Raw genomic sequence first — 23,523 nt, forward strand, 5'->3', positions numbered from 1 at the left:
AGGGATACAGGGCATGCGTATGGATACGGGATAGGATACAGTCCGACGACATGCTCTATGCGCTAAGCGACAACGCGGTAGCTCGCCTTCCACTCGTCCCCCTCGGTGTCGAGGTAGTCGATCCGCACAAACTCGAACTGGGGTCAGCAAATCCACCAAGCCGAAGAACGCACGCGGTGGTCGCAACGCATGGCGCCGGCGAGTTTCAGGGCCCCGACAGCGTCGAGACCTAGGTCACGCCCGTTGACGCGTACGTTACCCGCCGACCAGAGGTAGATGGTGTTGGGCTGTAGTCAGCAACAGTCTGCTAGAGACTTACCTCCTGAGCGACAATGTGGGCGATCATGTCCTGCGTACTGCGGGTCGAGCATGTCGACGACGTAGAGCCGACCGAGGTAGTCGAGTTGGAGCGGGCCTTGAACATTGTGAGATGAGGTGGAAGTGGCGCGGCCTTGTCCTTGTGGGCATCTCTTTAAGGCTGCTGACGTAACCAAGTAGAAGCAAGATAGTGCGACAGTGGAGCGACCCAACGCCCCCTCAAGTGTGTGATGTTGCACTTGCCCTTCCCCCAGAACTCGGTGATCAGGGAGAAGTGGGCGGTGGGAGGGGTTTTTCTCAGCACCTCTTCGTCTCACTGGTTCTTCTCGAATTCTCTCTATGCTGTGCCTCGCGCCTCACTAGTTGGAAAATGAAATACCGCAAGAAATGGCACTGGTGCCAGAGTACATAGTGCGCGAAATGAGTGGAATTAGTCCAAGTGACCAAGTGACGCATTCGCGACCCTCATACATCAAGGTACGGCACATACAGTACCTGAAATCCCTCAATCCATCCCACGCGCCCACGCGTTAACCTCCTGTTTGTTTACCTTGCTGGGGATACTTGATGAAATACAATGCTTACTGTAAGAGTGGCTTCTGGGGCACCGGTTCAGCGCCCCGTCGATAAGCAGAGATACCCTCCTGGCGCATCTTATGAGCTGATGAACTTGCCCGCTTGCTCTTTTGATCGTCTCAGCGGATAGAACAATACACTCCATGCACTCCACCTCGTCTCACGATTGATCCCCCAGATCCCAGAGATCGGTAGACGAACCGTCGCACGATTGGTAACTGCGTAAACGCGACATTGCCATTTGGATGCCCACCAGCTCTTCACGTCACGTCAAGCACATTGGGCTTCAGCGCGGAATACCGCACCCTGGCAGTTGTAGTTGTGACGAGTACAGTACATTCACCCCATTTGCAGAAATCTACCGCCAGCGCCCAGATGCGCTTGCCAACCCACGTCGTCTTCGTCGAGAACCTGCCCTGGCTGCTGAACATCCTGATGATCAATCCGTGACACGTCACCGCACGACTATTGACAGACACAAACATGTCGACTAGCTCCGCAGAGAAAGCGTGCCCAACGCTGGAGGATCGACGACCACTCCTCGACAATGGCACACACGGACGCCACTTGCGTCACATTTCCTTCTCCACGACACAAAAGCAACGCGCCTCTACGAACGTTATTCATAACTGTGCAACAACATGGTATATATCCCTAGAGTCGCAGTCCTGTCACAGGAGAGTTAAAACGGCGGGGCGAAACAGGGAGGGAAACAATATAGTCTAAGGGAGACGAACGATATCGATGCCGACTGTGGTATGAGTGTGGTCGTTGACCTCGCCCTCGACGCAGACCTTGACCGACTGCATCCACTTGTCCTTGAGGGCCTCGTCGACAGTCCAGCGCGTCTTCGGGTCGGGATCGAGCATGTGCTTGACAACATGGCGGCACTCGCGCGGTATCAGATTGTTGAGCGGTGGCGGGCACGCCGGCGCGCCCTCGGGCCTCGCGCCAGACGGGTAGTACTGCGAGAGGTAGGTAGCGAAAGTGGGGTCGGACGACTTGGCGACACGCCACGGGAGCTCTTGGAACTGCATGCAGTAAAAGACGATGGCCGCCGCCCAGACATCGACAAGACGCGCATCGTACTCTGTTTGTCAGCTGGGCAGGAAACAAAATAAACTCACCCTTGTGCTCAAAGAGCTCCGGCGCGATGTACGGCTCAGAGCCGCACAAGCCCTTGGACAAGTGCGTCTTCTTCTCCCAGCACATGCGGAAGACGTCCGAAACGCCAAAGTCCGTGATCTTGACGTGCCCACGACCGTCGAGCAGGAGATTTTCCGGCTTGATGTCGCGATGCGCGACGCCCATAGAGTGGAGGTACTGGATGCCGTGAAGGATCTGCTTGAAGGTACACTCGACCTCGGCAGAAGACATGCCGCCCTTCTTGATGGCAGCATAAAGATCTCCACCGGGGCAGTACTCCATGACCTCACACCAATGCTGCTGCTCGTCCTGGACGAGGTCGACAGTCTCGACAACGTTCATGTGGTGGAGCGTCGAGCTGATGCAGAACTCGGACGTGAGCTTCTTGACATAGTCTTTTTCTGTTTCGTTCTTGCGACGCTTGCGGAACTCTTTGACCGCGTATAACTTTTCTTCGCGGCGGTCCCATTTGTGGGCAAGGCGGACGACTGCGGTTGCGCCCTTGCCGATAGCAGCCTTGTCGCAGACACCATACTTCTTCAACAAGGAGGCGGTGCTATGGCCGTCGCCACCTTCGCTGCCCTTGGTGGAGCCACGATCTGAACCACGCGCAGAGCCCCCAGAAGCGCGGCGGCCCAACTTGCCGTCCTTGCTGCCACCGAGTAAGTCCTTGAGCGTGAACTTTGTGCCGCCACCCTCGCCGCCGACCGAGGACGCCGAGCGCTCAGAGAGGCGGCGCTGTATGGACGGAGCAACGGGCTCTTCCTTGCGCTTGAGGCTGGGGTTACGCGAGGGCGGTCTAGAGTCGGACGATAGGGTGAGTGGCGGCGACACGTCGCCCGGCCTCTCCTTGGGCTCGACGTTGAACATCTTGGCAAGGAATCCCTTCTTCTCGCCACGGTTGCTGCTCACAGAGTGAGCCCGCGACTGGCGGCCCGAGGGCACGGGCTCGCTGATAGGCGCAGGAGCATGCACCGGGATACGCTCACCTGGACCCATGCCAGACGCGTTACGCGACATGGGCGCAGACGAGGGCGGCGGGATCTTCATGGCGGGTGGCGCTTGCAGGCCCTGGCCGACCGCGTTTAGTACGCTGTGGTCCGAAGTCGCTGGAATCGGGCGGACTGGCGTTAGAGGAGAACAGATGACATTAGCTCACACTTTGGTGCCACAAAGGCAGAGTCAGGAGGGAATTCGTGGGCACCAGCGGACGCGCTCGTGGGCCCAGTGGGAGGAGCCGACGAGTCGGGTGTAGCTCGACGGATGTGAACATCTGACAGAGGAATCGCAAGCTCGGCGACAGAGATGGAGCCAGACTTTGGGGTAACTGGCTGAGCGGGAGATGAGACAAGGGAAGGTGAATTCGTCGGCGGGTCAGCGACAGCACGATGCGCCTGTAGCATGGCAGCATCATGGGGCGTAGCGCCGTTGGCGATGAGTCCGGATGTCTGGGAATCAGCAGGCACAGCTGAGAGCACGCTCACCATTGTTCTATCGGCGGGCTTGGAGTCGTCGTCACTAGCTTCTGGCAATCCGTCGACAACAGGCATACGGGCGTAGTTGAGAGAGTGGTGAGATTGAGGGGAGATCGAGATTCGATCGGATAAAGTAACGTTGGAAGGCGGCCTTGATGACTAACTAACGTGGACGCAGAATGTGGGAACCAAAGAACTGTGGTTAGGTGTCAGCCGCAGCGTGTCGCCACTCACTTGTATGCACGACTGGCGTGGGTGTCTAGATAGCGAGAGTGATGGAGTACAGTCTAGAAGCGATAGCGGACGTTGGAGCACGAGATGTATGTGGTTGTGGAGCCGACGGCTGGCGGGATTGCTGACACAGCTTGTTGCGGGAAGCTTGGTCAACGGTTGCAAGCGGGACAATGGTGTCGACCAGTCGAGGTGGTCTTGTTGGTAAAGGATTAGAGGAGCAGCAAGCTACCTCTTGGCGCGTCTATCCACGGCGTGTTGTCGAGGCGTTTACGGTATGGTGAGCCGTATGGATGCAGCAAATAGTGACTGTTGGGTGAGGAGAGATGTGGGTGGCCAGATGGGTGACTGGGGTGGTGATTTGGGGGTGTGGGATCCTTGAGGTAACCTACGACCGAGTGAGAGGAGAGAGAGAGAGAGGAGGGGGGGGGGGCAAGTGCCTATGGTGGGGCTTTGGACAGTTTATCTGTTCCCCCTTGTAAACTCTTTACACCGCCCATACCCAGTGGTGACCGTCCAACGTCCTGTAATCTCTAGTCCAATGTTGTTGGGGCTAAAAGAGCGCGCAGGGTGGAATTGCTGAGTCAGGGGTTCCGACAATCAGGTCCTGAACCCGCACTGCGGTAAAAGCCGCACTCGCATCTCACAATGCTCCAGACCTTGAAGAAGAGCAGTAATCTCTTGGCAGGCCAAGACGCCTTTTTTGGGCTCTTCGAGACCCCCGACTCACCGACCCGTGTCCACTACAGCGCTCCAAAGAACTGCCTCATTTTGGCATCAAAACTTCTTATGTATCGTTCCATAGTATCAAGGACTGGATGGGACAGTACAAATGCACCGGTGCGCCCGGACCGCGGCGATCGGAGGACGCGTGATGGATGACAAGTGCGGGAGGTGCGCGCACTTGAAATAGTGGCAAGTGAATCCAAGATCCCCCCAAGATGCGCCATTTCGACAATTGGACGTGACTGAGTCCAAGGAGGCTTGTATTTCGCCCTTGGTCTGAACACGTCACTATTCTTGGCACATTCAAATGGTCTTCATGGCACGTGACACGGTACTTGGCCGCGTGGAATGGAGATGTTGATGAATGTCCGCTTGATAGTGACGTGGCAATTGTAGCGCGGCATGGATCGTGATTGAGGTCCCAAGGGAAACAACGCGGTAGTTCCGTGGCACGGACTGGATGGACTGGACAGGTCTGGCCCCTTATTTGTTCCTCCTGTTAATGCACGATGGAATGACCATTGCATGCGACGTAAGGGGCGCACGTTAGGGGAAGGGAGAGATAGGATAGGTTACTGGGCATGTTCGGGGATGGTCAGGTGTTGATCATGTGATCATGTGACTTTACTTTGATTTTGAGGAGAGCGAACAACAACAAAGAACGACCTGTAGCGCTGTAGCTGGCGCTTCCTTTTCAGGTTATAATCCTCAGCCCCTAGCCTTAAAGCCTTCAGCCCTCAGCCTTCAGCCTTCAGCCCTCAGCCCTCAGCCCTCAGCCCTCAGCCCTCAGCCCTCAGCCCTCAGCCTTCAGCCTTGAGCGCGGGTTTATCCAATGATGACCGATTTATACGGAGCAATGGAGGTTTGAAAAGCGATCGCCCCGAGTGCCACAGGCCTGGTCGGCCATTTGTTTGGACCCTCAAAGCCATCATACGAGGGCCTCATACCCTCGTTTACCCTCTTCCTCTTCCTCTTCCCCTTCCTCTTCCTCTTTCTCTTCTCTCTTCCTCTTCCTCTGCATTTTCAAACAATTTGCACCTTACAAGGGAATGCTTTTAAATATGGGCCTTGCCAACACAATGAAATTTCAGGTGACTGAAATTCAGGTGACCGCGTGGAATGACGCAACAGCGACGCCCCCACCCAGCAATATAGCAAAATTGTCATCAACCATGTACTACTAGCTGACAATCCGTGTGATCCGAAGCAACGCAAATGATAGAATGGAGGAGATTACTTGGAGAGGTCGCCGACGGGGAGGAGGAAGTAGGACGTGTCCTTGGTGAGGATACCGGCGAGCGCGGTGTAGAATGCGCAGAGTGCGGTGACGACACCCAGACCGCCACCGGCCTTGGTGGTAGTGAGGTGGCCAGTAAAGTGGCCCGCAGCCAAGACGAAGAAGGTAATGACAAGGAAGAAGAAGACGAGGAAGAGCGCGACTGACGAGCGAAGGGTGCCGAGCAGGAAGATGAAGGTGATGATGCTGCGTCGTTAGTACAGTTCAACCTCTAAATGATAGTACTCACCCCCACATGGTCAGGTAGATGCCGAGAGCAGAGTCACGCTCGTACTGGGTCGGGTAGGCCGACATGACCTCTAGCTGGGGAATGTAGAAGACGGAGAACGAGAGCCAGAACGCGCCGTACGAGGTGAACGCGGTGGCACCGAAAGTGTTGCCGCAAGCCCACTCCTCGACACCAGCGATAACCTGGGCGAAACCACCGTAGCCGAGAGCGAGGCCGAGGATGACGTTGGGGTGCGTGACATCGCGGGCCTGGGCGTTGAAGAGCGAGAGGACCAGAGTGGTGCCGCCAAAGCTGCCATGTCAGCAAGAGCCGCAGCAACCAAGACTCACGCAAGAAGACCAAGAGGCGCGGGGTTGGCAAACTTGCGGTGGAAGACGGGGAACGCTGGCTGCGAAGTGTCCATGGGGTTGCCGCCTGGGGTGATAAAGCGCGAGACGCCGGTGCCGCCCGAAAAGTTGGCGTCGACGTTGCCAGTCTCGTTGTTGAGCTCGTTCTTCTGGTTTCCGTTGGCGTCAGACATGTTGAATAAAAATAAAAGGAGAGGTAGGTCAAAGAGAAACGGTTGCTGAGAATGAGAAATAAAACGAGAGAGCTCCGGCGGCCTTTAAAGCTTTGTTTGCTACCTCGACAGCTTGGAAACGAGCGGGGCCGGTCCCCTGGACAGCGGCGCTCAGTGCCCTCTGGAGCTACGCCTCATGCCGTCGGTGGACAACCCCGCAAACAAGAAGCCCCTCGGGCGCGGCGGGCGCTTTCCCATAACCCACGGGGCCACCATAGCCCCGTTCCTCGGCTCATCGGTCGGGACAGCTAGACTCAAGCATGCTGGCTTCAAAACACACATACCCAATCGAGTGAGCCGCTGTTTATGCGGGACAATAAGACGGGTTCAGAGTGGCTAACATGTCGGCGGACCTGGATAGACAAGGAAGGCACTCGTTGCCTCCCCCACTTGCCAACGAGCGCTGGATCCAAAAACCCTGACGTTGGTGGCTTGGCCACGCTTGTGATGGGGGACAAATTTAGAACCTAGCATTCTAGTGATGCCGCTAGTCGCCGACACATGTCAGACACAATCAATATCTACGTAGTCTTGTCTCAGCTTTGTTTGACCCGGCTACCACGGCTACCACAACCTCGTGCAAACTTGTTGCAAACAGCGAGTCTCTCACAGACGCCAAAAGTTGCCACCTCACTACCGCTGGTACGCTGACGTGAGATTTTGGAGCGAATGTCAGCTGGTTGCGGCAGCGCCACAGGTGCAGGCACGTGGGGCTGGGCACGGCCTATTCTGCACAGAGAGACACCGAAACGTGACTGTCGTATCCTGAACGGGCCGCCCGCCGCGTAAAGCCGTCCCTGCACCTTAAAGTACGCCGCTTAGTCAACTGCCCGGCCAGCCAGTGTGATGGTGCCTCGAGTTCCTGCTTGGCGGTAGCTGATGTCAGCCTGCTGCTGATGAAATGGCGGCAAGGGTTTGTTTGAGCCACCCATCTATTTTGTCTGACCCCCACTCCACAAGCTCCACGCTCCACGCTGAACACGGGCCCCGAGAAAACTTCCGCCAGTCCCATAATTGATGGCGGTTCGGTCGTGATCGGCCTCTAGTTGTAAATGCCCGATCTATAGCCTTGATGATTTGCGCAAAGATATTGTTCGACACCGGTTACAACCTGTCCGAAACCTTGAAGCTGCGGGGTCTCCATCAGAATCACGCAAACCATCGGCCTTCTGTTGACTCTGACAAGAGCTGGGGACGGTTTAATGCGGGTGTAGCTCGAATTATAGATATCGGAACATCCGTATACTCAATGGATAATCGGTCGTGGTGGTACAATCCCCATTCTCATTGCAGACGAGCATCGGCCCCATGGTGGACCGTGGCGGCCCATGGAAAAGTGGCGCGCGGGGCACAGACCCAGAAGATTATCAGAACCGCGCAAGAACGCACAAACGTGTTTCCAGAAGAGCACATGTGTGCATGTGCATGCGCTCGAGCCTGCAGCCTGCAGGCCCAAACACAAATCATCCGCGCTCATGTTACCATTATTTTGCTATACACAAATGTCATGTTCATGTTATCTAGCCAGTTACAGAGCGAGACTGGTGTTTAGGTACGACATTTTCCAGCGTAGCTCTATCTAGATGCCACGCGAGGGACGCCAGGTTCTCTACACCCTCCGTCTACCAAGGGCCCACATTCCTCGGTCTCGCAATCTCCGAGTTCTACGTCGCTAAGTTGAACTCATGGTCAATCCCTGAGAGTCAGATCAGATACGAGTGCCTCGCTGCAACAAAGGCCAACGTGACCCGGTTAACTTACCGTGCCCTTGCACTGGTTGTTGGCCGACGTGGGGATGCAGGAGAGGTACCGGCACCAGGTGCAGGCCGCATTCTGAGGTCAGATTATCACATGCGTTCGGTTGATCGGCTTACCGGGTCTTCGCTATCTGTGAATGTCAGCCAGGTTCACAACGAGGGTACTCACAAAAGTTCTTGGCAGTCAAAGCAAAAGCCAGAATAGCTAGCGGCAGCGCCACGATGCGGCATCCCCACACAATCATTCGGTAACGCTTCGTCTCAGGCGTCGAAGGGACTAGGATAATACCGAGCATCAGGCCCATCGCGAAGCCACCCAGGTGGGCGAGGCCGTCGACACCAAACGGGCTGTTACGTCAACCCGATACCGCCGAAACTCACATGTAGCCCATTGCAAAGATGAGTACAAACTCGAGCGCGAACATCATGGCCTGCAGGTTAGACCTCGACGGCTGTGCCACTTGCCTTGAACTTTGGACGCGCCTCGTACTTCCAGTGCAACGCAAGGTCGACAATCGCGCACGCTTCCTGTAGGTCAGGCCCGCCTACACATGCCACCTACGATCGCAAAGATGGCACCACTGGCACCTGCCGATGGGATACCGGCGAGCGAGAAGCTTCCACCCAGTATGTTGCCGTAGATACCGCCAGCAATGTACACGATCAGCCAAGGGATAGTGCCTGACGTCAGCGCGCCCAAACGCCACCTACCCATCATGCGCTCCATTGGGCCGTTCATCGTCACCTGCGCAAACATGTTGACGAGGAGATGGATGATGCCGACGTGCAGGAAGATGGGACTGAAGAAACGCCACGACTGGTCTGGCACGCCGCTTGGGAACCCGCCGTGCCCGCAGATCTCCTCGACCGTGCAGAGCTCGGTGGGAGGGCTACGTTAGCTTGGGCCTAGGGGGGGGTTGGGGAGGGGGGGCTCACTTGGCCGTGTTGGAAGGGCACGCCATCTGGAGGCTGGGTTGAATGCCAGGGACGAGGCGCATGCACGGTGCAAAGCGCGCGCCGATGTTGATCAGCACAGTTGAAGACGGACCGATCATAAAGTTGAAATAGGGCTTGGTCGAGATTGGTGAGCCCTGCGCTTTGCTGTTGGCGACGAGCTCGTACACCATGACGGCGCACATGACTGGAGTTAGCTGGCCGCGAGTCACACAAAGCGGGGGTCGTCCCAGAACTAAACAGACCACGCAACCGCCCGAAGTACTCACTGACTGTCAACAGATACGCCATAACCGGCCACCGTTGCCCAGGCATGCCCTGTCGGCGGCGCTGGACGACCTGGTCGGCCGACTCTCCCATCTTCACTCCCACGAGACGGAACACGCGATCGAGCCCAGTGGCAAACAGCAGCGAATCCTTGGCGCTCAGCGCAGAGGGCGGTGTCATCAAGCGGTTGGTCTTTTGAGGTCCCATAGGTCGAAGCTCCATGTCGCCGTTACTACCACTGTTCCCATACGCATTATAGTTGTCGGGGGCGTATGGATCGCCTCCGGCTCTCTCATGGTGACGCGCCTCCCGGCTGGGCGAGCGCGCAAAAGGGTCCGGCTCGTCGCGCCGCTGAGGGTCAAACGCGTCGTTGCGGTACGGCCGCTCGTCATATCGGCCATGCTCGAAATTGTATGGATCGCGGTAGTTGTCTGGCGAGTAGTCGTCCTGTCTATAGTTGTCGCTGTTTTGGCGGTATGGGTCGCTGTTCTGCCGGTGAGGTTCGCTGTACGGGTCGCGGTAATCCTGTGGGGCCATCTTGTCCAACTCTTTCGCGGGGGCCCTGTCATAGTACCCCGTCTGGTACTGGCTCACGTTGGAGTCTGGCGGGGCGGTGCTTCCCAAGAGCGGCGCGTAGGGCCCAGGATCTGAGTTCTTGCGCTCCAGTTGAGGCGGGAATGAGTTGGACATGGGGTGTCGGGCGGGAGAAGACGGGTATGGGAGACGCAAGGTCAAGTCGAGAGCGCTCCTGCGTGCGCGAGGTACGGGTTAGAGGAGGGGGGGGGAAGGATCGTGGAGAGTCAAGGTCGACGTGTGATTAATGGATGAAGAAAGAAGAGACGTGAGAAGCGGAGGTGCGATCACGGACCACCATCATCTTTGCGGCGGCTGAGAGGCGGTGCGGTGTTGCACCCACCACAAGCAGGGCGTGTGCCAAGACACCTTCCACGTTCCAGCACCCCATTTTGAGAACCCTCATTCCCGGAAGGTGAGCATTTCGCTTGACAGTGCGCAGCCAAGAGCAGTTCATGCTAGACCTTAAGTCGGGGCTGGTAGCTGGTCGAATGCATAGGTCTGTAACATTTGTTCCACAGAATTTTATGTACAAAGACGCGACTTTTAAGCAAGCATCAGACATCATCCGCATTTGACAAAACCGCGGATTGCACAGGTGAAAAGCAGAGTCTAGGCAGGGTTCAGGCACTTGACCCTGACCCCCCGGGGGGGGCATTGCTGTGTAACAGACGTGAATTGTATCTGCGGGCTCCAACAGAATGTCTAGACGATTAAGTGAATACGTTACGATAGACGTTGGTGTCGCATGAGGATTCTGCACTGCCTAGCGAAACGTCGACCATGGGGTTCCAGCTCCAGGTCGCCATGGCCGGTAACCTCTCATGGGTGCACCTCACTCCGACACATCTCCCTTTTCAGACGGATGGGGCTCCTTCTTCTCGCGCCACTTTGTCAGCGGTGACTGTTGGTAAACATCCCTACTGCGTTTTGAGCGCGTGTCCCATTCCTCATACGTCCTTGCCGCGTGGGATGGCCCCCACTCTCGTCGCTACCATATCCATCAACCTAACAAGCAGCCGAGTTCCGCTTTGTCCCCCAAAGATCCGAAGGGCGTGCCGCTCACTAGTTGGAACGCGTCAGCCAAGATCGTCAAAGTGCGGTCCAACAAGGCGTCATCGACAGCCCTCACCTCCAGATTCAACTAGTTGAATGTAGGGCTGTGTGCTCACTAATGGCTGGTATGCCTGTTGCAGCCAGTGTGCCGAAAGTGATCCATTCCCAAGACAGCCTGGTGGAGTTTCCCCCTTTCGATGACCATTTGGATGTCAGCTGGGACCCAAGCTCCCCCAGCGCTCCCATCAGTCTCTCAGTGGGTCAGTTTGCCCCAGTGGAACTCGCCGGTAATGGGCGCAACAGAGAGTCAACAGGACTTGGAGACATTTGGAGAGGCGAGGAGACGGGACACTCGCTTTGGCCCGCCTCTGGAAGGTTGACGCATCGGTTATTTGATGTCGTAACTGCGAAATGGACGCTAGTTGTCTGTCCGTGGCTGGCCTTATGGAACCCACGCCCATTGCTGCGGAGCCACCAGCTGGTCCGACGAGGGCAGTCTTGTAGGGCAGTCTTGTGGGTGTTAAGGAGTACCTGCTCTGAGCACGAGGGTGTGGGCCGAGATGCCTGACGCCAGCCGTGTTTGGTCAAGCACTGGGGTTGGCGTGAGCCTGTACTCCTACAGTACATGTCATGCCACCACCCAAGGGCCCCACTGACGCTGAGGTCGGCGCGAGACAGACGAATGTCTCGCAAATTGTAGACCGAGCCGGGAGCCAGACGAGGTTGAGTTGCCCCTCGACTTCATGGTGATCTGGTGAGAAGGGGTTGAGGGGCGAGAACAAGACGGCGGGGGAACGACATCCCCCTTGTCCGAGCATGTGAAAGACGTGGCCGTGTTCCAGAGCCGTGTTGATGTTGGTAGTGTATGCGAGTGATGATGTCACAGTCGCGCAGTTGAAGGAGAGGGTGCGCTAGGATTGGCCAAGACATTTAGTGTACAGCACAAAATCAGGGAATTTGTGCGTGGAACGTCATTTCATCGCCTCAAAGCAGCCGCGTCTCTGCAAAATTTGGTTCCGTTAGGAGGAACCCGCAGCCTACCCAACAAGTGGATAAACACTGCCTCATTACCACTCCTTGCTCTCACTGTCAGCCAACAACTCTACATCTAAAGTCGCCACCTTGCCACATCTCTCGTCCTCATTCACACTACTGTCAGAAGTGACAACACATTGCTTGCGTGCCCAACATGAGTGAGATGGCTTACTTGATGACGCCTGACACCAGTGCAACGACTGAAGGATACGCGCTACAAGCTCTCAGGCGCAATGTCCTCTAGCAACAACAACGACGGTGGGCTCCAGCACCTGCGCAACGCAACCGACGATGACGTTCCCGCTGTCACGTACAACAACCCGAGCCTGTCGATGCACAGCATTCTCCTGCACTCGGCTGTCATCTTCTTTACCTTCCTCGCCATCTGCACAATGGCGGCTGTGGCGGCTTTCCAGGGAAAGTGGTTCGGCGTCTCTGGAGGAACAGGCTTTACGCTGTTCCTCCTCTTGCTTGCCTTTTTGCTTATTATCGTCATCTTCTCCATCCCCTTAATTTATCACCGGTAGGCTTAGGGATCTGCTCCGCTGACAGCAGCTGGGACAAGGGACGCAACATCGCAAGGTTCCTCGCGCAACCACGCGCAATGTTCATCCTCCACGCGTTCGGGACGATCCTTCAGGCTATCGCGACCTTCATCGTGACCATCAGCGCCTGGAGCAACCCGGTGAGTATCCAGTCACTGACATGGAAGCTAACAGCAGGGCTGCAAGAACCCCGATGATGACAAGCACGCCAAGGACCTGGGAGACGACTACAAGAACGGCCTCGGCAGTTGGTGCCGTACGAAGAAGGCGTCCGCAGTCATCGACTGGCTCGCTCTCGCCGCGTGGGTCGGCCTTCTCATCTTATCCGGCCTCGCGTTCCGCAAGGACCGCCAGGACCACAGGGAGCCCGCTTTCATCCCACCGTCCTCACCCACCCGCCTCGAGTCCGGCATGGACCGCCCTTACTCGAGCGTCGGTGACGACGACGTCTTCGCAGACAAGTACGAGGCCTCGCCGGCACCCCAGCGTGTCGACGACGTCTACGCCCAGCCGCGGCCTTACAGCTACGGCCGCCCCGGTGTGTTTGCGCAGCAGGAGCAGGCGGCCATGTCGCGTCCCAGTGTCGACGCGTATGGTGCGTTCGACGGCGACATGCCTGGTGCCCGCATGGAGCAAAGCCGCACTATGCAGATGGCATACAGCGACCCTTGTGAGTGGCAAATCTCGCGCTGAGAGACAAAGCACGACAAGCCCACGTTTGGGCTCTTCGGATGCAGCTAACGCGCAGATGCAGATGTGCGTGCCCAGGTCATGGCAGATGGCGGCTTTGGCCAGCCAACACCGCCTCTGCAGCAGGCCAACTTTTCCTCACACTCGCCGGCACCTGGGCGGCAAGGCTACCCTGGCTACTAACCGACATGATCTTCATTAGATTAGCCACCGACAGTTTGGCGTCCGCGCTGGAGAGATACGCCCACATTGAATTGCTCACTCGCGCTTCCACTTTGTGCCGAGCAATGTGGAGGCGCTTAGACGAAAGACCGTGCCCTTGCCCGCGACCGCGTTCTGTACATTATCATAGACCCAACGGCGTTCATGCAATCCTACGAGTAATTACGACTCTACATGCTGACGGCGAGACCGAGGGCGGCGAGCGAAAGCCCAGATACGAGGTTGAGTGCGCTGCTGACACCGTGGACGGTCGAGACGGCCGAGGTGGCGGCAGCAAGGTCCTGGGCGGGCTGGGGTTAGCGATCGATCTGCTTCTGCTCTCATCCTCCCTCTTTCTGCGGCCGGTCATCAACTCCACTTCCCCCTTTCCTCGTCCTATACTCCTCCTCTACTCTTCGTGTTCTGCCCTTCTCCTCCTGCCCTTCCCCTCCTGCCCTTCCCCTCCTGCCCTTCCCCTCCTGCCCTTCCCCTCCTGCCCTTCCCCTCCTGCCCTTCCCCTCCTGTCCCCTCCTGTTCCCTCCCGCTCCTCTCTCCCCCACTTACAGTATCCTTGCCCGCGCGCTCAGCGCGGTGGCGCTCGTACGCGAGCCTGATAGCGCGCGGTCCAACAGCGACCCAGTTGATGAGCTGCGGTACAAACGCTGCGACAATCAGCAGACCCTGCACGCCCTCCTCGATGCCCCACCACGCGGCGCGGCGCAGCAGAACAGGGTGGAAGTAGAGGTGTGTGGCTAGGAGTGCGCCCGTAAGCAGTGTCGATGTGCCAAAGTACGCCGGGTGCATGCGCGCCTGGAGGTGCGCGAACGACTCGCGGTCAAGCGTCGAGAAGGCCTTGTGCATGGACTGGGGTCAGATGGCCAGCCATTTAGGATACTCACCACAATGTGCCACGCGTTGGTGCCCAGCGCCGTACCCCACGTGAGGAGGTAGAAGCCCTTGAGCGTGAAGGGAGCGAGTGCGTTCGTCATGGTGATTTGTGCGATGGAGAGATTGAACGTGCTGTTTGTCGGCCACTCCTCAATTCCGCCCATGGCCAATAGGGAGATTCGGCATGACCTCATTCCCTATCCTCATTCCTCACCACCATTACTATAGCCAGAGCACAACCTGCATTGTCCGTGGGCGCTGTGGAAATATGTACTATGCGTGACATACGACTATCAGATTATCAACTGCGCTGAGCGCTCCCTGCCGGTACTTGTGGCGAGAATGCGGGGCGCACGAGTGGGGCACCAGGTGCAGGCGAGCTGTTCCCAGCCTGCGCAGGCGAGCTGTTCCCAGCCTGCGCAGGCGAGCTGTTCCCAGCCTGCGCAGGCTTGCTGGGGGCATTCAGATGGTGCTGAAACGAGTTCTGTGGCGCTGATCCACCAGAGAGAAAGTCGGTGAACCCGGGGTAGCGTGATGCAGGACGCTCGGGCTGTGCTGCTGAAGTGACAACCGGCTTGGTATCAGTTGCGGATTGGGCTGGGGCGGCACTCCCTGCCGCTGCTGCCAGGGGACGTGGCGCCTGTCGCGCAGCGTGTCCGTTCATCCGCCCGTCGCCGTTCGTCTGCGCTGGCATTTGCGCTGGCACTTCGCGCCGTGGTGGAATTGAGTAGGGGTCCACCTTGCGTTGTGATGCCTGTGGCTGTGGTCGTGATGGCCCGGCTGCAGAGGCCGCGGGCATTCGTGACACTTCTGGTGGGGGAGCGTGTGGCTGCGCTGCGTGCTGGCTCGCAGCGGGCTGCCTGTGTGATTGCTGCGGTGGTCGTTGCGTCTGGGCTTCCAGGTGCCGCCTGTCGGCGTGCGCCTGGTCACCCTGCAGGAAGTTTGCTGGATGTTGCGCAGCCTGGTAAGGGTACATCGAGGTTGATGGCTGAGCATACGACCCGTACATCGGCGACGCATGTCGCGATGCTGCTTGTTGTTGTTGCTGCTGCAGTCGTCGCGCCTGCCGTTAGCTTGATCAGTGCCCATCACCCACGTCCATAAGTCGAAGGTCTCTCAATGCGTCTTCAGCCGACAGTCTTGGTGGCACAGCACCTGCAGACCAGTCGAAGGGCTTCGGTGGCCGGTCAACGCGAGGAACGGGCCGGTGGACCTTGGGTGTCTCCAGTTCGTTCTTCTCGCGAGCAAGGCGCCTGCGCTTGCTCCACGTCGCCTCAAACTCGTCCCAGTGAAGTTGGTCTCGTTGGTCCTGAATGTCAGCGCCTCTTCTGACGTCAACTCACAGTCCATGTCGACCAGGAAATCTTGTCCTCGATCTTGCGCCAGGTACAGAGGTCCTTGATCGACTCTTGGTGTCTCCGCGACGCCACTTCGTGCAGCCGCTCGCGCCGTGTTTGCAACGTGTGGTTCAGCTGGACCAGAGCGGGATGCGTCCCTGGATGTCAGCAACGTCGTCGCAGCCACTCTCACCGTTGAGGACCATCTCCTCTTCACGCGCAGCCTCCTCCAGCCGCTCAACGTAGAGGCGGTCACGCAGAGCTGCAAACTTGACCTCGAGGGCGAACAGCGCGCGGATCGCAGCTGGCGTGGGTAACGGCGCGTGGGACGAGTGCCCGGCCCGAAACAGCACTGTGGCTGGTCGTTAGCATTGCCCAGAGCGATACACCCACCTGTATCTGCCGCGTCTGTCTCATCAGCCTCCTCTTCAGCCTCGGCCTCCGCTTCCTCCTCCGCCTCCTCTGGTGCTTCTTCCGCCTGCACCTCAGCTTCTGCGTGCTCATCCTCCAGATCGATGTCGCCATCGCCTGCTTCCTGCTTGATAGAGCTGTCTAGAGCTTCGACGGCGTCGTCGTTCTCGGCAGCTGCTTCATCTGCCGCATCCGCTGCGCGCATGGTGATGTCGCCGTCCGCTTCCTCTGCTGCGGGGGTCAATTCCTCGTCGCCGCTGTCCTCTCCTGCTTTGCTCGCTCCGCGATCCTCAGGTGCCGAGTTGTCAGCGAGCACTGCGTCATCATCATCATCGTCGTCGTCGTCATCGTGCGGTTCGACGATTGTGGCGCCATGGGCGACATCGGCCGCCGCGCTTGGCGAGGAAGGAAGGGCTTCGGGATGGGGCGGGTCGGAAGGGGGCGGCGGGGTGAGGGAGGGCGACGGCGAGAGTGGAGAACCCTCGGGTGAACTTTTGCGTCAGCATGCTCAACTATTCGCACTCACTGTCTGGCGTGGGTGATGGCCGCCGCGTCGCCATCAGCTTCGTCCTCGTCGCCAATGTCCGACAGCGCGTCCAACGCGTCGTCGTCGGGCGTGACAAGCTCGTTGGTCGGCTCGTCCATCTCCTCCTCGTCCTCTGTGAGGTCGCTCTCTGTGAGAGGCTCGGTTAATGTCGTCGGGCTACTGCCGCCTACGATGCCTGGTTCGTCGTCTGCTGCCGCGGATGGCCCAAGGTTGAGGGCAGTGAGCGGCGCCGTGCTAGCTCCGGTCGGGACCTGCGGTGGCGACGGCGATGCCGATGACAGAGGCGAGGACGACCTCCGCAATACAGACATGGGTGAAGGGCAGCGGATGGACTGCGCGTCTGCTGCGGGACGGCGGTGACGGTGGGTCGAGCCGACTGGGGCCAGACAGACTTGGAACTCTGCTAGGGTGGGGTAGAGAGGAGCTCTTCAAGCGGGAAAAGCAAGGAGGGTGACGCGGTCAGGATAAGAGTTGAAGAGTAGTGATGGGTGATGTGTGCAGTGTCGATGTGGATGACTTGATTAACAGAGGTGAGGAGTGTATAGTAGAGAAGACTGGATTGAAGGACAAGCTAGAATGAGGCTTGAGGCGGTCGGCTAGGCCCCCTCTCACTCAACTCTCTACCTTGTCCTTGGGTGGTGGCTACGCGCTTTGCTTACCGGACCACCCCCATTGAATTTACTCCCGTCGCCCAACCTCCACCTAACTCTGACCCTGGCCCGCTCTATGTACACTCTCTAAGCTCCGGCTGATCGGGCCGCAAGTGACATCATTACCACTCGCCACTTCCGCAATACATTGTGCTCTATCCACCTCTTCTGACAACCTTGAACAGACGACAGCGTGCTCTTGACAGACGAGCCGCCTGATATCTAGCTGATTGCCGACTAGTTGGGACTTGCAAAGGCATTTCTCTGAGTCGCATATAGAATGTCGTTCCGTCATTACTCTGTCGCGCACCGTCGTCAAATGTAGCTGTGCATGCTGTGGAAATGGCCAAGACCAGTGTGATACTCTGTCTCTGCTCAGTATTCACCCGCTGCACCACTGTACAATGGTTGTGCGACGGCTCGAGCTCTGGGGGGCGAGCCGGCCCGAGTGGCGGCGAAGCGTCCATCTGGTCCTCCTCTGTCCCTTCTGCAGAGACGACAGTCAGATTGCATTAGCCTCGCGTCAGCAGTAGTAGCAAGTAATCAGCTGGACAAGATGCGCAATGCCGAATATGGGAAGTATGGGAGGGATGAGTAAGACGAAACGCGGGATTCTAATCAAAACACAAGTCGAATTCGCTGGAACTTGGTGGGTGGTTGTGTTTTGCTCTGCCACAGGCGGAGAATTTTCTAATTCCGTGTAGTGAGCAAGGCGCCAGAGACGGGTTCAGTCGTCCAGGGGCGGGAAGCCAGGGTGAGTGGGTGCATTGGGCTACAGGGCCAACCTCGCTTCTGTTGGTGGTTTGCCCAGCGTAGCCGCCCATGCGACTACTATACCTATTACCTAGGACCTACTCTTACTGTACACTGCAATAGACGTAGTGCACTTTCCTGACTGTCCTGGCTGGTGGCCTGGCGGGGCACGCTCACTCTCCATTCAGCAATCGGCATCCTCAACTACTCCTTCACATTCGCCATCTTGCTTCATCACTCTTCACAACTTGATCTCAACACATTCTCGCGCGTCACCTTTGTGAGCTAACTCACCACAACCACCATCTCTCCCCTTCTGTCCCACATCGCCTCGGCATCGCTTCCCGGCCCCCTATTTTGCTGTGCTGACTGATCCTCCTTTGCCGTCCGGTTTTGCGATCGATCAATCTTGCCACTGCACTTTCTTTCTTCCCTTCCAGCCGTCTGCATCAGCGAGCACTGTCAACATGGCCCTGAAGCGCATTAACAAGGTGAGCATACGGCAGGGGGATATCGGGCCCGACACGCACGGCCCCACGCAACACGTCAGAAGCATACTCACACGACAGGAGCTCATCGACCTCGGGCGCGACCCCCCTTCCTCGTGCTCGGCGGGTCCCATCGGCGACAACCTCTTTCAATGGCAGGCGACTATCATGGGTCCTGTGAGTTGCACAGATGACACGTCGCAAGGTGCGATCGCTGACGACCCAGGCCGACTCGCCGTACTCGGGTGGTGTCTTCTTCCTGTTGGTAAGAACCTCGTGATAGTCTACTAACGCCAGCTCCCTCACCTTCCCCACGGACTACCCCTTCAAGCCTCCCAAGGTCTCGTTCACGACCAAGATCTACCACCCCAACATCAACGCCAACGGCTCCATCTGCCTTGACATTCTGCGAGACCAGTGGAGCCCTGCGCTGACCATTTCGAAGGGTACGCTAAGCGAGTGTTACGCTCTCCTAACTCCTCAGTCCTCCTTTCGATCTGCTCCATGCTTACCGACCCCAACCCCGACGACCCCCTTGTCCCCGAGATTGCGCACGTAAGTTGCACCGAGCGATGTCAAAGGACCGGCTGACCCAAACAGACCTACAAGACGGACCGTGCGCGTTACGAGGCGACGGCTCGGGAATGGACCCACAAGTGAGTAGAAAGGCGATGAGCAGGACGCAGCTGACGCAACAGGTATGCGACGTAATAGCGTCGAGTTGGTGGTGACACGTTCCGTGGACTTGTTCCATGCCATGCGCGAGAGCTCTTCCCTTCACGATGACTAGTTGTGGTCTGTTGCATCACATGTCGCAGTCTGTTGCGGTGGAATGACGTTGGGTGTGTGGTGGCAAGCTGCTAGCGGAAGTGGAGGAGCAAGACGCGAGAAATTTCTTGCCAGCGCCGTAGTAGTGCCTGCTGACTGTACCGAAGTGTGCAACGTAGAGGAGACGCAGAGGGGCGTTAGTTTTGACCTGGACCGAACGCCTCTGCGCCACGGCGTACGTTTCTTCATTTACAATCGCCCTCCGGCTAGTGTCACGTCGCGCGACCCGAGAGGTCCAAGAGGCCCGGGTTCGAGCAGGAACTCGCCCTCCCCTGTTTTCGTTGAGCTTCCTCATTCTCTCATTCCTCTGAGTCATATCTTGCCAAGAGCCACAATAAGCAGCACTCTGGTACTCCGACTTGCATGTCAGGTGCCGAATTAAACATCCCATAATCAAGAAGGAGGTAGGGGATGCGGCGTAGAAACAAGAGCATAGATGAGTTAGGATAGGGGATAGCGCATACGGTATTCGGTCGTAGAGTGTATGGCCCAATTAAGTAAAGCACAGAACGAATGTATAGTAAAAGCCAACAGAACTAGTCCTCGAGGTACTGGAGACCACCCTTGAGGTACCCAAGCTGGTGTCAGCTTGTTAATGATCAGACTCACCATAAACTGCCTCAGATCTTCCAAAACAAACGGGACAATGACGGCGCCAAAGAACTGCGCAGCGCGTGTGATGCGCGTCTCAATCTGCTTGTACGTCTTGTGTGGGAGGGCATGGTATGCGGCTGTACACGGTCCAGTGAAGCAGCGGAGATGGTCGTCGATGACCTGCGCGGCGTAGAAGAGCTGCCCGAGAATGTCGACGTAGCGTTCCCCGCTGTCCGAGCCGCGCGACATCTTATCCACACGTGCAGAGATGCGGCTGCCCCACGACGTCTTGGCCTTGCCGTTCCAAGCGCCCGACGAGATGACGCCTTTGCCTGCCAGCGCCTTGTACGTCGAGTCGAGCTCGTCGTCGAGGCCGTCGAGGAGTCCGCCTAACTCGTCGCCGATACGCGCAATCTGGTCGATCTGTGCCTTGGTCAGGCGGGAGGAAACGTCGACACCATGTCGCTCCTCGCGCTGCCCGTCCAAGAACACGTTACCGACACTCTTGATTGCCTCGAGGTGGCCGACGAGCGCTTCACACACGCGCGTCTTGGCCTCAATACCGATCACCTTGGCGCCGCTGATCGACTTGGACATGCCGCCCGAGCGTAGGTTGCCTGCGCGCCACACTCCAGGGTCGATGTGGATCGACGAGGTAATGTACGCGCCAGTCCCAGATGCGTCCATCGAGGTAGACAACAGGCGCAAGATATGGAATGGCCTGTGGGCAATCTCTGCTGGTTGGGGATCGGGGCGCATCGAAAGGTGTGCAGTGCCTGAGAGTCGCGCAGGCGGCGCCAACGTGGATTTGAACGCCGCTTGCAATGGTGCAGCGACGTACATTTCACTTGCGCTGTCGCCGTTCAGGCCCCGCAGCGACACAGTCCGTTTCCGGACCGAGCCGTCGGGGTTACCCTCGCTGCTCGTTGACGCATTGAGCTCGGAGATCGAGGTCATGGATGGCGTGCCATTGTTCCGTCGTTGGTTGATCGTCCCTTGCGCCGTTGTCGAGTTGATGAGGTAGCTTTGTGGGTTGTTTTCCGAGGCCCCTTTAGAGCTAACAAGTGACGCAGGCAGTGGTGGCAATGGTCGGTCGTCCTCGTCATTGCTCGCGCGCGACGAAGTGTCTGTCGGCGCCAGTCCGTCCTTGATGCTCGTGTCCTCGCTCTCGTCGGCTCCGTCAACGCCTGACAGGTCGGCTTCTTCGTCCAAACCGAACGATTGCTTTGATTGCTTACTCCTCTGTCTGCGTCCACTGATCGACGACAACGCCGGGGATCGCTGAGGTGTACTTGGTCCAGCATCGCTATTGTTGTTGGGCGAATCTTCAGTGTTCGTATTGAGCCGTGCCAAGTGGTTGGGAGGGGTTGTTGCGGCACTGCTCACACTCGAGTCGAGCGTGAGGTTGGTGAGCGCCAACGCAGCTGCACCGTCGTCGCCATCAGGCGGGCTCTCGTACGCTGACAACAAAGTGATACGCGCCATGTACGCGTCGTGCTGTGGTCAGAGAGGCTCGGTCCAAACTCACAATGCCTCGCAGTGTTCTCCCTTCCTCCTCGTTCTTGCCTCCTCGCTTGCCGTCTGACGTGGGGTCGACGCCGACGCGCTCCATGACAACGCGCAGCTTGCTCACCGCCTCGCGGTAAGACGCCAGCGCTCCTGCGACGTCGTTGTTCTTGTCCATCTCGACGGCCTTTTGCGCAAGGTCTAATGCAGTCTGCAACAACTGACGCGACGGTACGCGTGGTTGCATGCTTGATCGCCTTGACCCACTCTCAGACAGCCCATCCTGTATATCGGGGGGAAGTAATGAGGCTATGGCCGACTCGTTGGCGGCGGCGGGAACATTGTTGGGCAACAACCTCCCTCCGGATAAAGCAGTGAAAGCCGCGGCGCGCGGTGTGTCTCCGGGGAGGTCGGCGCCTGGACCGTCAGCACAGAGTCAAGACAAGATGGAGGTCTAGTGAGCCGATCTCGTGATCATCTGCGAGGTCCCGGTCGGCACTCTAGACGCGTGAGGCGCATGATAGTTGGAACGGCGGCGGCAACGCGCAGGGCGCCAGACTCACCGGTGAGCTCGCCATTAGTTGTAGAGGCGCGGCCGTCCTCCATCCCAGATACACAGACTGGGGGGAGGGTGCACTGCGGCCGGGGAAGTGGGAGGTATGCCGGTGAGGGACAAAAGACAGCGATCGGGGTGAGCGCAGTCGGACGTGGGCGCGGGGCTGTCAGGCGATGGGATGTATTGGTTTGATGACGAGTGAAGAGTGAAGGGGATGTGGGTGATGTGCAGTGGGGATGTGACGCTTCTGGTTACGAGTTAGATGTAAGATTAATAGATGTGATGTTGAAAGAGAAAGTATATGGAAATGGGGAGATTGATGAGATCCTAGTTTGTATTAGCTTGTAAAGTGTCTTAGATGTATACAAAGAACGAGAAACGAGAGACAAGAGACGAAATAGGGTAGCTCCAGGTCCAAACGTCCAAGAGTCTTAAGGGTTTATAGGTCAACATGGGCGTGCGCCAACACTTGATCCTCAGGGCTCAAATTCTATACAACCAAATATGTATATGTAACTAAATCGCTCGCTCAATTCCTCAAGTACGTATGTGTACGTTCAGAGTACTCTCACACTTTTCGGGGTTGGATGCGTGGATGAGCGGGAGTGAGATGCGGTCAAGGGCAGTGTGCAAGACAGGCAACGGGGCGGCAGCGGGAGCGAGAGACACTGTCGAGGCTGATTGGTAGCCCGGGAAGGTAGGACTGCAAAGACCAAATTCCTACAATCTCGTGCAGTATGCCGCTGACTACATCGACCAGGCAATCAGGCCAACCTGTACCGTATGCATCAAAGTATCCGACCGACATTTGCTGAGCCTTCCACCCATGCTCGCGTCTTACGCGTTTAGCCCCTCCTGTCTCGTCTCATGTTCCTCGACAGTGAGCACGGCCATCGTGTTGGCTCATGCCGCTCGGCACAAATACAAATAATCAAGAGCTTGTCAGGGGGGAGGCAATTGCGGGAAGCAAGTCTCAGTCTTGAGCACATGGCCGCACGGCGCGCACAACTAAGCATCTGAGCTTGGCCTTTGGGGCAACAAGCGCACAGGAACAGCAGTACAAGAGCTCTGCTACTGTACATTCAATAACGGCAGCAACAACGGCAGGGTAGGTGATTCAAACTGATCCCGCACACAAGTGGCACCTCTGCTCTACTGCTCAAGCTGCCCATATTGATTCATCTCGCGATCGCGCCGTCAGCATCTACCCATTCCTTACCCTGTAATGTATTTGTACATCATTCTTATATCTGACACAGTCGACATGGGTCTCAGCTGAGCTTTGGGGAGGCGTTGCTCTGTGACCAGTCGTGTGTCTGTGTGCTTCTCC

General features: G+C 57.5%; 10 protein-coding genes across 10 annotated transcripts; 2 read left to right on the forward strand and 8 right to left on the reverse strand.

The window, feature by feature from the left end:
• Positions 1 to 62: 62 nt before the first annotated feature.
• On the reverse strand, positions 63 to 424 carry CcaverHIS019_0405130 (uncharacterized protein; the record flags this gene model as incomplete). The annotated part of the gene is made up of 3 exons (XM_060600357.1): positions 63 to 137; positions 174 to 287; positions 320 to 424. The coding sequence occupies 3 exons, from the start codon at positions 422 to 424 to the stop codon at positions 63 to 65; spliced, it is 294 nt and encodes a 97-aa protein (XP_060456958.1).
• Positions 425 to 1,616: 1,192 nt separating this feature from the next.
• On the reverse strand, positions 1,617 to 3,590 carry CcaverHIS019_0405140 (uncharacterized protein; the record flags this gene model as incomplete). Its single annotated transcript, XM_060600358.1, has 4 exons — positions 1,617 to 1,984; positions 2,022 to 3,164; positions 3,200 to 3,488; positions 3,525 to 3,590. The coding sequence occupies 4 exons, from the start codon at positions 3,588 to 3,590 to the stop codon at positions 1,617 to 1,619; spliced, it is 1,866 nt and encodes a 621-aa protein (XP_060456959.1).
• Positions 3,591 to 5,705: 2,115 nt separating this feature from the next.
• CcaverHIS019_0405150 (uncharacterized protein) lies at positions 5,706 to 6,518 on the reverse strand (the record flags this gene model as incomplete). Its single annotated transcript, XM_060600359.1, has 3 exons — positions 5,706 to 5,955; positions 5,999 to 6,289; positions 6,328 to 6,518. The coding sequence occupies 3 exons, from the start codon at positions 6,516 to 6,518 to the stop codon at positions 5,706 to 5,708; spliced, it is 732 nt and encodes a 243-aa protein (XP_060456960.1).
• Positions 6,519 to 8,229: 1,711 nt separating this feature from the next.
• CcaverHIS019_0405160 (uncharacterized protein) lies at positions 8,230 to 8,742 on the reverse strand (the record flags this gene model as incomplete). Its single annotated transcript, XM_060600360.1, has 5 exons — positions 8,230 to 8,253; positions 8,319 to 8,390; positions 8,432 to 8,445; positions 8,484 to 8,662; positions 8,696 to 8,742. The coding sequence occupies 5 exons, from the start codon at positions 8,740 to 8,742 to the stop codon at positions 8,230 to 8,232; spliced, it is 336 nt and encodes a 111-aa protein (XP_060456961.1).
• Positions 8,743 to 8,752: 10 nt separating this feature from the next.
• Positions 8,753 to 10,225, reverse strand: CcaverHIS019_0405170 (uncharacterized protein; the record flags this gene model as incomplete). Its single annotated transcript, XM_060600361.1, has 5 exons — positions 8,753 to 8,842; positions 8,877 to 8,995; positions 9,026 to 9,204; positions 9,251 to 9,455; positions 9,538 to 10,225. 5 exons carry the CDS (start codon positions 10,223 to 10,225, stop codon positions 8,753 to 8,755), a joined length of 1,281 nt encoding a protein of 426 aa, XP_060456962.1.
• A 2,128-nt stretch (positions 10,226 to 12,353) lies between these two features.
• Positions 12,354 to 13,617, forward strand: CcaverHIS019_0405180 (uncharacterized protein; the record flags this gene model as incomplete). Its single annotated transcript, XM_060600362.1, has 5 exons — positions 12,354 to 12,357; positions 12,392 to 12,722; positions 12,755 to 12,884; positions 12,922 to 13,414; positions 13,493 to 13,617. The coding sequence occupies 5 exons, from the start codon at positions 12,354 to 12,356 to the stop codon at positions 13,615 to 13,617; spliced, it is 1,083 nt and encodes a 360-aa protein (XP_060456963.1).
• Positions 13,618 to 13,826: 209 nt separating this feature from the next.
• On the reverse strand, positions 13,827 to 14,624 carry CcaverHIS019_0405190 (uncharacterized protein; the record flags this gene model as incomplete). The annotated part of the gene is made up of 3 exons (XM_060600363.1): positions 13,827 to 13,946; positions 14,200 to 14,499; positions 14,535 to 14,624. The coding sequence occupies 3 exons, from the start codon at positions 14,622 to 14,624 to the stop codon at positions 13,827 to 13,829; spliced, it is 510 nt and encodes a 169-aa protein (XP_060456964.1).
• A 200-nt stretch (positions 14,625 to 14,824) lies between these two features.
• Positions 14,825 to 17,129, reverse strand: CcaverHIS019_0405200 (uncharacterized protein; the record flags this gene model as incomplete). The annotated part of the gene is made up of 6 exons (XM_060600364.1): positions 14,825 to 15,586; positions 15,620 to 15,832; positions 15,867 to 16,018; positions 16,054 to 16,218; positions 16,254 to 16,762; positions 16,798 to 17,129. The coding sequence occupies 6 exons, from the start codon at positions 17,127 to 17,129 to the stop codon at positions 14,825 to 14,827; spliced, it is 2,133 nt and encodes a 710-aa protein (XP_060456965.1).
• A 902-nt stretch (positions 17,130 to 18,031) lies between these two features.
• UBC4 (uncharacterized protein) lies at positions 18,032 to 19,420 on the forward strand (the record flags this gene model as incomplete). The annotated part of the gene is made up of 9 exons (XM_060600365.1): positions 18,032 to 18,062; positions 18,410 to 18,501; positions 18,662 to 18,712; positions 18,791 to 18,886; positions 18,936 to 18,970; positions 19,007 to 19,155; positions 19,194 to 19,264; positions 19,310 to 19,365; positions 19,408 to 19,420. The coding sequence occupies 9 exons, from the start codon at positions 18,032 to 18,034 to the stop codon at positions 19,418 to 19,420; spliced, it is 594 nt and encodes a 197-aa protein (XP_060456966.1).
• Positions 19,421 to 20,073: 653 nt separating this feature from the next.
• CcaverHIS019_0405220 (uncharacterized protein) lies at positions 20,074 to 22,243 on the reverse strand (the record flags this gene model as incomplete). Its single annotated transcript, XM_060600366.1, has 4 exons — positions 20,074 to 20,115; positions 20,147 to 21,628; positions 21,660 to 22,054; positions 22,201 to 22,243. 4 exons carry the CDS (start codon positions 22,241 to 22,243, stop codon positions 20,074 to 20,076), a joined length of 1,962 nt encoding a protein of 653 aa, XP_060456967.1.
• Between the last annotated feature and the right edge of the window lie 1,280 nt (positions 22,244 to 23,523).

Source organism: Cutaneotrichosporon cavernicola, assembly GCF_030864355.1.
Source record: "Cutaneotrichosporon cavernicola HIS019 DNA, chromosome: 4".
Taxonomy (NCBI): Eukaryota; Fungi; Basidiomycota; class Tremellomycetes; order Trichosporonales; family Trichosporonaceae; genus Cutaneotrichosporon; species Cutaneotrichosporon cavernicola.